Source organism: Branchiostoma floridae, chromosome 1, assembly GCF_000003815.2.
Source record: "Branchiostoma floridae strain S238N-H82 chromosome 1, Bfl_VNyyK, whole genome shotgun sequence".
NCBI classification, from domain to species: domain Eukaryota; kingdom Metazoa; phylum Chordata; class Leptocardii; order Amphioxiformes; family Branchiostomatidae; genus Branchiostoma; species Branchiostoma floridae.
The window spans coordinates 18,123,070-18,137,652 of record NC_049979.1 but is presented as its reverse complement, the minus strand read 5'-3'; the positions used below and the strand labels follow the sequence as shown (position 1 = coordinate 18,137,652).

Here is a 14,583-nt window from a genome sequence, read left to right as displayed (position 1 = left end):
ATCATGAACCACCTCTGTAAATGAATTGACTTGTGCCTTCAGGACAATATTGTTCACTCTAAATGTGTTGATTTAAAAAGTTTACAATCACAGTCAAATAAATTATCAAATGCCAGGTGTAGGGCCCAAAGGCTTTGCTTGTGGTTGCATTGTTGCATTGTACTCAGCTGATATTTAGCACTTTTGAGGTATAAGATTCTACTGTATTACCAAAGCAATTTTCCAGTTGATTCACTGTGTGTTTTACATGCACTTTGCACTTGTTTGTAGCATACTCATCAGTGTGTATTGACACTGTTGTGCACTAACTCACGTTCCCTGTGTGCTGTGTTGTGCCCATTTTCTTGTAGTTCCTTGTTTGGTTCACCAGCCAAGTCACCAGCCAACACAAGGCAAGGTATGGAAGAAGGCAAAAACAGCCTCATGTATTCATGGTTGAAGGTGGAAGGCTGCATGCTTGTCTCTCTCTAGATGAGAACTAGTCTTGCATGCTTCTAGCTACATACAAACAATGGGATTCAGGCCAGCAGGACTGGTGTATTGTGAACTGCATGCTGTTCTCAGGCTTAAGAGGTATTGCATGCTCTACAGGCAGAGTTACTTCCAGTGAAAAGTACAAGTATTGAAGATGTGCTTGGTGGCTTGTACTTTAGAAGTGACTGATGCAGCAGATTTTGCCAATGTTAGTTTCCTGTGCATGACAGCCAGTATTGTTCTCCTGTCACCTGAGGTGAGGGGGATCCTGACACACCTGAGCATGGTTTAACCCTCCTTCTATTATTTCACAGGGAGTACAGCCCAGAATCGGATGATGACTTCAATGTCAATGACAACTGATGCCTTTTCTGTGGTGGATGAAGATGAGTAATGTGTTGTGAGCCAGTTGCTGCTATCGCATGAAGTATGATGCACACAAGAGACAGTTTTATAAATGATATCAGTGTTTTAGTGTTGTTAAATGAACTCTAAAGACAGTGTATGCAAGGACGTATCACCATGTCATTATTGTCAGTATATAAAGCAAGTGGACAACTAATGGATTGGCACAGACCAGGACAGGTAAAAACATGTCTTTGTTTGTCAGCCTCTGAAATTGGCCAAACAAAAGTGAGAGGTTTGGTGAAATCTGACTTTGTGTTGATAGCAGGGCTCTAGCCAGCGTCCGTTTTTCCGTCAATTGACGGAAATTTGTTGCGCCTGACGGAAAAATTTTCAAACCAATCCGTCAACCTTGACGGACAAAAATCCTTGGTGGAAGCTTCAGGCGGCTTGGGGACGCCATCCACGGCCGTAAAAGCCACACACTGTTTGTTTTGCTATTGTTATGATTGTTGACAATGTGTGTCGGTGCCCTTTCGCATACGATAATCTCATTAAAACCCGTTTTTCAAGGTCTCAGTTCAGTCCTTCTAATTAATTTTCGCGGTTTTCGCGACGATTGGAATTGGCTGACGGAAAAAAGTTTCGAGCTGGCTAAAGCCCTGGTTGATAGGGAAATCAAGTTGTTTGGGTCATGTTGTAAGGGTTTTGTAAGGTATTGTATATTGATTTTGGTGTCATGTTCACCACTGTTCTTATGGATTGGGCAAAATGTAGTGTCACTTCTACTAAATGTGCAGTTTTTTAGACGACAGGATAATTTCAATTAGTTTTTTTTTTCATTGTTTTATCAATATGCAAGTACAGACATGTACATATAAAAGTAAATTTAGCACACAAAAGTTTAATGCACTTGTAAATTATATGAATTAATTCCATTGTATAATATGCTTCCCTACTTCCTCTTTGTATAATTTTCTTTCTCATTTACTAACAACAGTCATAGTCTAACGTAGGGTTGAAATATAAAATATACATCATTAACAGGTGTTCTAGTGTCAGAATGCCATTGCACAGGTGATACTGCACCACTTGCTCTGCTGTATCAGTTTTGTAAATTTACTGCAGATTTCATACCTTTGATGGTACATTTTTGATACATGAACATTTCTACAAGTGGCAACATTGAAAACTATGTACATTCTATGTTCTTTTCTAAACATGAAATGTTAGACATTTTCATTGAATAGGCAATTTGTGGCAAGGACCTATTTGTGGCAAGAAACTATTTACATCATCACACATTTTGTAATCAAACAATGGAGGTATAAGAAAATGCTTAACTTCACTGTACATTTCATTTCATTCATTTATATTACATGTTATTACTTATTTCCAATTTCACTTTAAACATATGTAATTGATATACTGGTAGCAAGTAATTGAAGTACCAATGATCCACAGACCATCTTCAAGTATTATGCTATGATCACAGTATGTAGTTAGATTCACATTCCCCTTTAACAAAGGTACCATTGAACCATGTGTCAGGGTTTAAATTGTATCTTCAATATTGTACCACATGAAATAAGTCTACATCTTTGAAGGTGTATTGGACAACAATCATGACAAAGTTGATGGTTACTTCCCTGAAATAAAACAATGTACAGAAGGTAATCAGATGTTTTACAGTCAGAAACATGAAGCAAAACTACCACAATGAATTTCTGCATAAATTATACGTATTTCTGTAAGATAACTTTCACTTTATTGGGATTTGACATCTGAAAGTTGAAAGGACCACTGCAGAAGTTGTGATTAATGTTCTTGGTAACTTCATTTTTGCTTATCATATGTCCTTTCTGAATTTAAGCATAAATGTGGGCTTGTTGAAAAAGCTTCAAACATTTTCATAGTTCTTTAGGCTTTCTTCCAGTGTGGCCTTTATTTTGCCGTAGAACTCGATCTGTTCTGTCAAGAAATGCTGAGCAATAGCCTTGAAGTCCACCACCCTCATTTCATGGAAGTGTTGGATCTCAGCAAGAGTGGTGTAGGTGATGACATCGGCTCGGGCCCCAACTTCCTCTAATTCATCACCAGACATCTTTCCCTCAACCACCATCCGCTGGCAGTCCCGTACCTTGGTCATCGTTCCCTTCATGGATTGGAGGATGTCGGGGAAGGTGGACAGGATGCCCTTGTACTCATCTACCTTCAGCATGAGAGCATTCAGGTCGTGCTGTGGCTGCTCTTCAAACATTTTGCCAATTTCAAAGTAAGCTGCACCTGTTTTCCACAATGCTGTGGTGAGGGGCTTAGATGACGGCTTCTTATCCAAATCAAAAGTTGTTCCAAGCTTTGTGAAAGCCTCGCCAACTCTTTGGTACTCCCTCTTGAAGCCTCCCATGTGTTTCTTGGTACTTTCTGCAGCCACAGCAAGTAGATTCTTCACTGAATCGTCCATGCTCTTTTGGAACTTGTTGAAGTTCTCCATGTTGGTGTCTATCCTGGCTGCTTCTAGACGTGCCTGAGGTGCTTCCACAGTGTGGAAGAAAGCTCCTCCAACCAGCGGATCTTTCTCTGCTCTTCTCTTCCCATCCTTCCAGGTTTTGTCAGAAGGAGATTGGAGGAAGAACTGGAAAACCTCTGACTGGGCGACAACAGGGTGGCATGACATGCGATCCACCCACAGCTGGAGTTGCTGTCGACGCCCTTCAACAAAATTCTCCTCGTACCTGCCTGTCACTTGCTTCTCTGGAAGTGGAGGTACAGCGATTGTGGTAAACTTCTCTATCAGCCTTTCATACAGCCAATCAAAGTGCTTGTACCTTCTGCTGACTGTCTGGTTGGTGTTGTCTGGAGTGAGCTGGTAGGTGATGAAGCTTTTCAGTCCCTTCAGCTTACTGTCCTTTTTTGGATCAGCCACAGTGACTTTGTATGGTGCAGGGTTTGGACCCCATGACCACCCCCCCTCCTGTGTTTCTGTGACACAGACTCTGTTCTTTGTTGAGCCTGCACTTTTTGTGGTGCCCAAAATGAAGGCTTCTCCCCCAGACTTGACAAACATGGAGAACCTGTTCAGGCTTTTCCTCATGGTACCACCGGACTTGCTGGCATCATTGCTCATAGTCTTGGTGGTTGGGGATGTGGGCGTGGTCGCTGTGCTGCTGCCTGTGCTGGCACCATCATCATCCCAGTCATCATCCCACCCCTCATCCTGTCCACCAGCCTGGGCTGGAGAAAACAGAAAATCAAAACAAACATGGGGGGACCATGGTAGGGTTGCATTTAAAAAAATCATTGACAAAAGGTGCTTCATCTTTGCAAAGTGGCTCACTACAACTCTGTTGCCACAAAAACTTACCAGTGGCGGTGTCACCCCATGAGTCCTGGCCATAGCTGGAGGAGTATGCTGTGTTGGCTACACCCTGGTCCCACGGGTCAGTGGCTGCTGTGTTCTGGTACTGAGTGGAGGGATCATTCCACTGGTCAGTAGCTGAGGCACTCTCCGGTGTGTAGGTGGTAGCTGAGGTGTCCTGGGACCCATTGTAGTAGGAACTATTAAATCAAGTAAAAAAAAAGATCAGTCACTCCCTAACTATTGCGTATTCGTTAATAAACCACCCTACGCACCAGTCTTGTTCAGATCCCAACCCTTTCTGTTGGCGCCATGGCTTCCTCCAGATACCGATCTAGATGTCACTTCCCTTTCCAGCGGAAGCCTAATGACACAAACTCCATCCAATTTTTTTATAGTACAGACAGGGACAATATTGATTCTACGGTTACTCGTGTGGTATACACATACTCTTCAATTTTCAGTGTCAGTTATACTGGGTTAAGTCCGACTCAACACCTTTTATCGAAGTTTATGTTATCATCATTCAATACAGACATGGGACATCCCGTTTAGGAAAATTGTGGCCAAGACTTCTGTTTCTTTCAGGTTTTGGCCAATCCTGTTTTCACGAAAAAAAAGAGTTTACTAAGCAAATTACTCTGCTCCACCTGTTTGCGGAGGGTAAACATTGCTGGGTACAAAGTCTGACTGTTGCGCCACAGTTTTAGTACCGATATATTGATTTATACTGCGTAAATTCAACGTGTGTAGACTTTCATTACGAAGAATAGTATAAGATCATTTGATGAACAACAGAGAACCTTTCTTATTTTCTTAATAACCATCGGTGGACGTACCTGTCTGTTGTTGGGGGCGTGTCGGTCACCGCCCCGCCACTCCCCGAGTCCTCCACGTAGGCCGACGGGAAGTAGCCCGATTCTCCTCGGTCATTCTGGCCCTCCCACCAACCCTCCCCGACATCCTTCCTCACTATCGTCAGTATCTCATCTGTGTAAATGGTCAGCTCTCCGTTTTCCGCGACACCCTCGAAATCGTACAAAACTCTCACTTTTTCCTCCCCCATATCGGCAACAGGTCTCAGCACCGCACGTTTGTTTTTCTGATCAGCTGATCCACTCATGTGACTGGGTGGAGGGTGGAATAGGACGATACCATTCTCAAAGAAGGGGAAAATCGGATATATGGAAGGATCAAAGCCAAGATATGTGTGAAATCATCTGAATAATAAACAAATACTGCTACGTTTGTTGCAGTATTTTTTCTGATATACAGTGTACTGTCTTGATGGCTTATTCTCAGGCATATAACGTTATGCTACTCCCTGTAAGTACAAATGAGCCATTCCTTAAAGGGAAGATGGCGACGTGGGGGAGCAAAGAGGGGAAGGTCGAGATAGATGGTCAGTCTGTAGGATTTGAAGATAACTTTGACCCAAATTTCCACCATTCACAAACTGAGCCACCAGAAGATATTACTGAAAACAAGGATGAGAACGGCAGGTCTCCTCGGTGGCCAAGTGAAGAGGAATCCAACAAATACATCGCTTCTTTAGGTGAGCGTCACTGATGTGTATTATGGGGATTATAACGTCTGCTCTTGGTTCTGGTTCTGGTTATAGATAACGGTGGATGGGGGTACAATGTTACGAAAAGGTTTATTTCACCAGATCAGGGAGGACGATGAGAGCTGGGCAGATCAGCTAATTCTTTGTTGTTTCAACATTCAGTCATTTTTCCCTTCGAATTTGCAATGCTCCATAACGTTTATATTTGATACTGGAAGATATTGTATCTTCATGATTGTGTACTACTCAACAGAAGCAAGACTGAAACACATGAAGGGTAACAAGGAGTCTCAGCTGACATCTAAGGAAATGCTGAAGACTCTGGAAGATTCCAAGATGGACCACATGAGGCACTTGGTGGGAGGAGAGGAGGCTCTCCGAGGTCCGTACATCTCAGCAATGTTGCCAGATGAGGAGCTGGTTTCACCCGGATGCTTTGCTGTCCCTGGAACTTCAGTGAAGAGGAGAATTTTCCCTGAGCAACCGCTGACTGTTAATGAAATGGAAGGTCTGCTTGAACTGGATTCAGAGGAACCACAACAAGGAGAGAAGACCTTACATGTGGAGAGTGATAAGGGAGGAGAAAGATGAAATTCAAGGCTTCTTTTTTTGACTTTGGTGTGATGGACAGAAGGAAAGGTCCACAGGATAGGAACAGAAAAAAATGCTAACGTTAACGTTATCATTACTGAAATGAAGACTTGAAGGGTGTTGTAATTGAACTCTAGATAAAATAATTGTCAAATAGTTTTAAATACACAGCAATAAAATCCAACCATTTTATTGTCTTCATGTCTGACTTAGTAAGTCTATATCTCTCTTCTATATCATGTCAAATCCATCAGACAAGACTCTACTGGTGCGTCCGCCCTAAGACATCAGGGGGTGCTAACATCTGACCCTAAAGAAAAGGCTGATGCACTGGGGGCCCAGTTTGAGTCAGTGTTTACCAGGGAGGATAAGACCACCGTTCCTACCCTTGGCGAACCCAAAGCTCCAACTATCCCCTCCCTTAACATCACAGTGGAGGGGGTAGCCAAACAGCTCTCCTGTCTTAACCCCAGCAAGGCCACAGGACCAGACGGATTACCACCTCGCCTCCTGAAGACCGTAGCCGAACAAATTGCGCCAATATTACAGGTCATATTCTCCCAGTCAATATCCAAGGGAGATGTTCCTGAAGATTGGAGAACAGCTAACATCGCTCCAATCTTCAAAAAGGGGGACAGAACCTTGCCATCAAACTATAGGCCGGTGTCTCTGACATCGGTCTGTGGTAAAGTGCTCGAACACATCGTGCACAGCCACATGATGAAACATCTAGACGCTCATGGCATTCTGTCCCCTGCGCAACACGGCTTCAGGAAGGGTCTGTCCTGCGAGAGCCAGCTGGTGCTTACCCTCCAAGACCTGGCCAAGAACATGGACCAGAACAAACAGGTCGATGCCGCGGTGCTTGACTTTAGCAAAGCATTCGATACTGTGCCACACGAACGTCTGCTGAGCAAGCTCGAGCACTATGGTATTTCTGGCCTCCTTCAGTCTTGGCTTAGGGCCTTCCTTACGGAGAGAACCCAGAGGGTTGTCTTTGACGGTGGAACATCTAAAGCTGTCAAGGTCACCTCTGGAGTTCCGCAGGGTACTGTGTTAGGCCCTCTGCTATTCCTGCTCTATATTAACGACCTACCCGATTCCGTAGACTCACATGTTCGACTGTTTGCTGACGATTGCTTGATTTATCGAACTATCAGCAAGCCTTCTGACGCACAAGGGCTGCAGTCTGACCTCGATGCGCTAACAGAATGGCAAAATCGTTGGCTCATGTCGTTCAACCCCTCTAAATGTCACATCCTCCATATCACCCGTAAAAAGCACCCCATCATAACTCAGTACTCCCTCTGTGGAGAAGCCCTTACCGGTGTTAAGTCCCACCCCTATCTTGGAGTACAACTGTCCGACGATTTGCGGTGGGACACCCATATCAACCACGCCACTAGCAAAGCTGGTAAGGTCCTAGGAGTCATTCGGCGCAACTTGACCCATTGTCCATCTAGGGTCAAGGCCACTTGTTACAAAGCGCTGGTACGGCCTCACTTGGAATATAGTGCCATCGTCTGGGACCCGTACACCAACAAAGGGATACAGGCGGTGGAGGCCGTCCAGCGCAGGGCAGCCCGAGTGACCCTAAATGACTACCGGCAGACTAGTAGCGTGACACAAATGCTTTCAGACCTGCAGTGGCGCCCTCTCTCCGAAAGGAGGAGGAACGCCCGCCTCACCTTTTTCTATAAAGTAGTCAACAATAATATTAACATAGACGCCAGCAATATTCTGAAGCCTGCCCAAGGGCGCACCCGGGGTAGTCACGACTTCAAATATCAACACATATTTGCACGCACCGATATCTACAAACATTCTTTTTTCCCACGCACAATTCCCGAGTGGAATGCCCTGCCTGGCACGGTTGTAAGCGCTCCCAACGTTGAGCACTTCCGTGCCAGGCAGGCGGCCTGCCCGCCCTAACCCGGGAGCCTCAGCTCCCCCCCCTACTTTTGCCCCTCGCGGGGTCATTTGGGGGTAACTTATGCAGATGCAGATCTCAAACATCAACCATTTTACACTTATAACATCCATTTTAGATGGATCAAACCTGCTAGAACATCGGGGATTGTCAGAAGCAAGGAAATTGTGTAACTTACCGGTTTACTGGTAAAGTATGACTTAAAGAGAGAGAAAAATTGCTCAGAGTTCACAGATGTACAGCTGACAACCTTCTATTAAACTCTCTTTTGTGAACCAACCTGTCTATTCCCTTGTATCTTGTGTAACGTTACATGTAAAAGTAACCGTTACACGTGTGTTGCTGTTGCTCTGATGAACAGTGGTGCACTTTTAACAAATGATACTAGGTGGCGCTGTTAGTCAACTCCTAGCATATGAATGGCTCACTGGAGGACATCTGCTCATCATTAGGCGGGACGGTATGAATTTATACCAGGAATTCAAGCCCAAATATACTCATCATGTCTTTCAATGTCAAAAGGTGAGACCCCAAGTATCGTGACCAATTTTTAGATTAGTTACAGCTACAACAATTGCATGGCTTGTACAAGTACTGTAGTTGAAAAGTTTTACTCAGTTCTTGGAAATCTTGAAGGGTTGGGGAGGGGGGCGTCCTTCAGAGGGTAACGGTTCCACTTTTGTTTTGAAAAGTGTGGCTGAAAGTGTAGGATGTTGATTAGAATTGAACAAAAAAGTGATTTGATATGTACGTGCCATCACAAGTATACTAGTATATCCAACTAAGAAATTACAATTAACGTTAGAGGTTGATAAACCTATGGAAATGAGTGCCAATTTGTGGGTCTGTGTATCTCCTGATGAGGATGGGACTAGGTGAGGTGAGGTGAGGTATAAGAAAGGTAACGTTATGTCCAGTGAAAGAAGTAGCAGTGGCTCACTTAGATCATTTTTTTCATGTTGTCCACTTTCCTCAATAAACATTCCTTCTTTGTCCAGTTACGAGTGCATAAGCAGCATTCCTGCCCTGTATGTACTTAAGTTGGAGAAATGCCTTATCAGTAAAAGTGGGTGGTCATTAGATAGTGACGTATTAGGGTGTTTCCACAACCTAACGTTGTTGATATGTGTATATGTTTTGTTCACATCTTGTGAGGAGGAAATACAGCAGGACATCATGGTTATAAATCTTGATTAAATGTCATAAAGGACACAGAAGACAAGGATATACATTTGTATGCATCAGTGAGACTATCTACCCTACCTATGTCAGGGCTGATTTGTACTGTATGCTTTAATCAGCCCATGACACTAGTGGGTTTGAAGGGTAATAACAACAACTCTGAGTAAATCCAGAGGCCTGTGTTTGTTATGGTTCAGTCCCTGTAAAAGTGGAGTTTTACAGCATTATTGGCTGTGCCTGGTGACAGCCAGGCTATGGTAGCTGTGACTCAGTGTGAGGGATATCTGGAGAGTCACCTGTTTGTACACATGGTCATTTATCTTGTACTATGGGTAGCATGGGGGCAGCTAGCAGGTCACAATCTGCTCTGAAGGAGCAGCTGGTACTGCAGAGTGTAGAAGTTGCGAATATGGAAACCCTGTGGTGTAGTTCATGAGACGTCCAGAAGGGGGCATCATAGGTTGATGAAAGGCAGATATCGCACACTAGTCACAGTTGATTTGCTAATTCACCTGTCCCTGGTATCAACATACATTATGAGGTCCAGTTACACTTACAGGAATGTTCACATTCCACAAGGTTTTGATCAATGAATATTCCATACCAGACTAGTGCTCGTTTGCCTTTGTGGAAAATCTACTCACACTTGCGTTCAGGCTGACTGTACAACATATGTTGATAAAAATCTGAAATTACCCAGTCAAATGTTCTGTACCTGATTAAAAAAAGAACATGAGTGAAATTTTCATGTTGTATCATTATAAGGGGAACACTTTGTGTTGCACTTTTTTTTCAAACAGAAAGCTTGTGCACATTCAGTCATTTCCAACAATGGCAAGAAACACCTGTACTGTATGACTCATTCTAGATCAAAGGCTTTCATGTCAGTTACTTTGCACCTGCATGTTGAAGTGGTCCTTAAAGGAGACATTCAAGGCTTGAATGAAGGACCTGTCGTGCTGTATGTTCAAAATATTTGTTGATTTTTAAAAGATGATATGTCTAACATTCGACAAACTAACTAGACACGACTGTCAACCTGGTATGTAACCATCCCTTGATCAGAATCAGCATGGGTGGTTGAAGAACTACAAACTGTAACTTGCCCTTGCTACTTTTGACTTTTCTTTGCTGCCTTTGCATTGCAAGTTTTAAAAAAGGGAAAAAAATTGTGCTTTATGGTTCTTCAGTCAAACAAGACCTTCTCCAGGGTTATAGTGACTGATTTTACAAATTCTATTATAGTATTGCCAACTAGTACAGAGGCTATGTTTTCTTTGGCTTGTCAGTTGTCAGCCTGACATCAAATCCATACATTTCTATTAATCATAAACATCTATGTTTCTAATTATGTTAGCCCATAAAGTCTTTATTTTCTCTTTTTGTGAAGAAAGGTTATGGGTACATCGACCCTCCTTCCAAAGACGTTTAGTGGAGAACTCTTGCTTTTCAAAGCATTGTTCAATTGACAAAAGTCCTTACTCACATGGGGGCCCCAAAGCCCTTTTCCGTAGAGCGTAATCGGCGCTTAATATTCTACGTACTCCGTAGCGGGACCGCTCGAATTCAACGTAGAGCGTAATCGGTGCATTTTGCGTCGAGCGATATTGGCCCCTTTAATTTAACGTATTACGTAGAAGCTAACCGGATTTTACCGTAAAACGTAACTCATATGAATTGTTCGTAAAGCATAATCAAAATTTCATTAAACTTAACTAGTCTACCGGCAAAGTTTACCCGTGAAAATGCATGAAATTGCGTTTCAAAGGGTCCAGATTTCAAAATTTCGCCGGACCTTCCTTGCGATTGGCTCACCCCTTCGGCAGTGGACATAGTGAAAATATGTTGCGGGACCGTCGCCTCCCAACTAGTAGAAATTTCTTTAACAAAATTAGCTTAAACAAGCAAAATGTGCAGGAAATGGTATTTGGGTCAAGATTTCAATTTTTTCTCTGAGCGGCCCTTGGCCTCTGTGCGACTGCTTGGGCCTCCGTCGCTCACGACTCTCCATCGCTCGTCGCCCTCAAAAACTTCTCTCTGACAGAAATGTCATTACGTACGTACTTACGTATACATTGAGCATATAGTCTGCCAGCAAAATTTGTCCCTCAAAATGCAGGAAATGGTGTTTCAGAGGGTACAAATCTTAAGATTTTCCCGTACGTACCTTGCGACAGTTCGTGCTTTCACTAGTTTCAGCACTTGATATCTGAAAATGATGTTTGGGGGCGTTGTCCTCAACAGCTCCAACAAAGCTAAAACCATGTGAATTTCTAATTGAAATGACATTCAACTTAGCTTAGTCTATGAGCAAAGTTTGCCCTTCAAAATGCAGAAAATAGTGTTTCAAAGGGTCAAGATTTCACAATATTCCCGGGGGAGCATGCCCCCGGACGCCCCTAAGATTGTCGCGCCTCCGCTTTCGATGCTACAAGTGCTGAAAATTACGTCACATAAGAAATTTGCTGTCGCCGCCTCTGGCCAGCAAGACGGGCGCTTTTATATCGTCTAAGTAGCTGTTTGAATCTTGTTGGTGGAATTATAAGTTCAAGTTGTTAGATCTCCTCTTCCACGTGTTCTGCCGTCGGTGGAATTCAGCCAAAAGACGATAAAGATTTGCATAATGCATTTGGAAACTTCGTAATTTAGCGTAGAGCGTAATGAAGCGTCCATAATTTAGCGTATTACGTAGCCGGCCCTCCCGAATTTAGCGTAGAGCGTTGTCGGTACCCCCCCTTGGGGGCCCTCTCACATGTTGAGTCACAATAAACAGTTTGCTTCACGACGCCTTAGTTGAAACACTCTTGTCAAACCTTCATTGTGTGTATGGGTGTTGACGACAACTTTCCCACAGTCTGTGCTGAATCAACGGGAACTTTGCTTTGTCTTCATAAGACTTGACAAAAATCACAAGATTTCTCTTCATAATAGCAAAGTATCTTTGATGTGAGGCACCTGCGCACATGCGTATAAACACTGCTTTGTGTTCCATGGGAGCTTGACTCAATTGCAGAAGCAGAGCCTTTTAAATTGCTTGCTGTTGATATAGGAATGTTATAAAGGCATTTAGCACATCAGCCTTTTGCCACTGATTTTGTGAAAAATTCAACAGGAATATGCATCCATGTAGGAGATTTTCAAACCAAAATTGATACACTGTTGACAATCAGTAGGTTTGGAAATGGTTTGTAATGTAAGACTTGACTTAGAGTGGGCGTAAGTTGTAAGTCAGAGACAAATTGTTCTGTGATTGTTCCTATTGGAATGGTAGCTTAACTGCTCACTGTAGACAGGATGCAAGATGTTTGACTTGGCCTTACTTTATAGTGTAACGTGTCTGCGGATTTGCACAGAGAAAGTACCAAAAAGATTAAGTAAAGCTGACACGTTCTTAAGAGAAGGCACCATATACTATAGAACCAAACTTTCATCGGGTACACTCACCTGCTGTTGTTCAGTTTATGTCTTTGATCTCCATGCTACCTTTGATCTTGTGTTAGAGAATGAGTCTGAACAATATACGGCCAGTGATGTCAAACACTTGGAAAAGCCGTTAACAATGGTGATGATCAATGAGTAGATATACAGGGTGGATGCAATACAATTTTCTTGGATAAACTTTCAGTTGTCTTTTGTAACTTTGATGTTGGATTTAGATGACTGATGAATTGAGATTTTACTCGACATGCCTACACAAAGCATGGATTAGTCTGAATGATCCACACTAGGGTGGAGCTAGTACTAATACATGTATCTAAGATAATGATAGATTGGACTGACTCCCTTTCATATCTTGACATTACGTGTGGGAACGTTTCAGGTGTGCAGTGGGCCGTGGGTCCAACATCCGATAGCTGTTAAGGTCATGATGTAATCTTTTGTACCCAAGGCTATTCAGGCCAAGTCACCTGTGCTTGTGACCGTGCATTGTACCCTGTATGTCCACATGTCTGTTCTGAACTTTATTGTATTTGACTGTAGCGAATCACCTTGACTGTTGTGTGTAAGGATACATGAAAATAGGAAGCGGAGGTGGAACAGCAAATTACATTTTTGTAGTTCAAATGGCTGTTTAGAACTTCAGAGGCACTTGAAATTAAAGAGTCAATGAAAGAAAAAAAACAATTAAGGCACTGAATATTATTCCCTGGAATAGGTGAAATATTAGATGTAAAAGGAGAAACTAAATAAGAAATGGTACAATGACAGGTTAGTTGAGTTCTTATATGCTTTTTGTCAACATGCATTGTCTGAAATTGACTGAAAAGATTATATTTTGCATGCCCGTAGCCAGGATTTTGGTTGGGGGGGTTCTTTTTAGTACTTGTGGGACCATCGAGCGCCGCAGGCGCGAGACTCACGCCGAAGGCGTGAGCTTCCTAGGGGGGTCCGGGGGCATGCTCCCCTGGAAAAATTGAAATCTTGACCCTCTAAAACGCAATTTCCTTCATTTTGACGGGCAAAATTCGCTGGCTAAGTTTAATGGAATTTCTATTGAATACTTTTGGCATAACTCTTTAAGGCCGACTGCCCCACGATGTCCGACACCAAAGGCACGAGGCGTCGCAATGCAGGTCCGGGAAAATTTTCAAATATGGACCCTCTGAAAAGCAATTTCCTGCACTTTCCGGGGCAAATTTTGCTGATAGACTCACTAAGATTGAATGAAATGTCTATCAGTGAAAAATGCAAATCAGCCATGCCTATGAAAATATCTTGGACATGAAAAAGTGGACCTTTGAGTGTGAAAAAGTGGACCTTTGAGTGTGAAAAAGCGGACCTTTTGAGCGTGTGGGGGGGTTCTTCCGAACCCCCCGAACCCCCCCTGGCTACGGGCATGTTTTGTTATGTCTCCACTGAACAGTGACTATGTTGAGAAAGTTGGGAGTGTGGCAGTAAGTTCCAGCTGACTTGGCTGGACCTTGTGGCTGGTTATGTGGTATTCCTGTCCCCAGGCACAGGACACGTCAGCTATTGTGCCTCTCCCCAACCTTTTTGTCATTGCTTGATTCAGCATGTGATTTACTGACAAGGCATGCTTTCAGTGTAACCCGGACACACAGCCGGCTCAAATGGCTCCTGCTCACACAAACAACAAGTGGGTGGTGTTGCCCAGTAATTAGCTTGTAATTCCAT

The 14,583-nt window shown here is 43.2% G+C and overlaps 4 protein-coding genes across 7 annotated transcripts in view; 3 read left to right on the top strand and 1 right to left on the bottom strand.

Moving 5' to 3' along the window:
* The window catches only part of LOC118409254 (protein phosphatase 1 regulatory subunit 36-like), a 6,381-nt gene extending 5,099 nt beyond the window's left edge, over nucleotides 1-1,282 (top strand). Inside the window, exons 16-17 of one of the 2 annotated variants that reach the window (XM_035810135.1) lie at nucleotides 351-397; nucleotides 789-1,281. In XM_035810135.1, coding sequence (XP_035666028.1) covers nucleotides 351-397; nucleotides 789-868 — 127 coding nt within the window. In that variant the 3' untranslated portion in view covers nucleotides 869-1,281. Of the gene's footprint in view, nucleotides 1-350; nucleotides 398-788 lie in introns of both variants that reach the window. The other variant, XM_035810144.1, reaches the window with a different exon arrangement.
* A 378-nt stretch (nucleotides 1,283-1,660) lies between these two features.
* LOC118409249 (sorting nexin-33-like) lies at nucleotides 1,661-5,388 on the bottom strand. Its single transcript, XM_035810122.1, has 3 exons — nucleotides 5,017-5,388; nucleotides 4,184-4,377; nucleotides 1,661-4,053 (listed from the first exon to the last, which is right to left on the bottom strand). The coding sequence occupies exons 1-3, from the start codon at nucleotides 5,298-5,300 to the stop codon at nucleotides 2,720-2,722; spliced, it is 1,812 nt and encodes a 603-aa protein (XP_035666015.1). The 5' UTR covers nucleotides 5,301-5,388; the 3' UTR covers nucleotides 1,661-2,719.
* Nucleotides 5,389-5,499: 111 nt separating this feature from the next.
* LOC118409265 lies at nucleotides 5,500-6,532 on the top strand. The gene is made up of 2 exons (XM_035810158.1): nucleotides 5,500-5,732; nucleotides 5,998-6,532. Exons 1-2 carry the CDS (start codon nucleotides 5,537-5,539, stop codon nucleotides 6,333-6,335), a joined length of 534 nt encoding a protein of 177 aa, XP_035666051.1. The 5' UTR covers nucleotides 5,500-5,536; the 3' UTR covers nucleotides 6,336-6,532.
* A 1,811-nt stretch (nucleotides 6,533-8,343) lies between these two features.
* Nucleotides 8,344-14,583, top strand: part of LOC118409272 — a 38,072-nt gene continuing 31,832 nt past the window's right edge. For all 3 annotated transcript variants that reach the window (XR_004830422.1, XR_004830419.1, XM_035810182.1), the window contains exon 1: nucleotides 8,344-8,787. Coding sequence is in view for 1 of the 3 variants with exons in the window: in XM_035810182.1 (XP_035666075.1) it covers nucleotides 8,768-8,787 (20 nt within the window). In the remaining 2 variants the exon portion in view is untranslated. The remainder of the gene's footprint in view (nucleotides 8,788-14,583) is intronic.

Coding starts and splice junctions, on each gene's coding strand:
- LOC118409265 (XM_035810158.1), top strand. CDS start 5,537: ATGGCGACGTGGGGGAGCAAAGAGGGGAAGGTCGAGATAGATGGTCAG. Junction 5,733..5,997: donor CAAATACATCGCTTCTTTAG/GTGAGCGTCACT, acceptor ACTACTCAACAG/AAGCAAGACTGAAACACATG.
- LOC118409249 (XM_035810122.1), bottom strand. CDS start 5,300: ATGAGTGGATCAGCTGATCAGAAAAACAAACGTGCGGTGCTGAGACCT. Junction 4,378..5,016: donor ACGCCCCCAACAACAGACAG/GTACGTCCACCG, acceptor TTGATTTAATAG/TTCCTACTACAATGGGTCCC. Junction 4,054..4,183: donor ATGGGGTGACACCGCCACTG/GTAAGTTTTTGT, acceptor TGTTTTCTCCAG/CCCAGGCTGGTGGACAGGAT.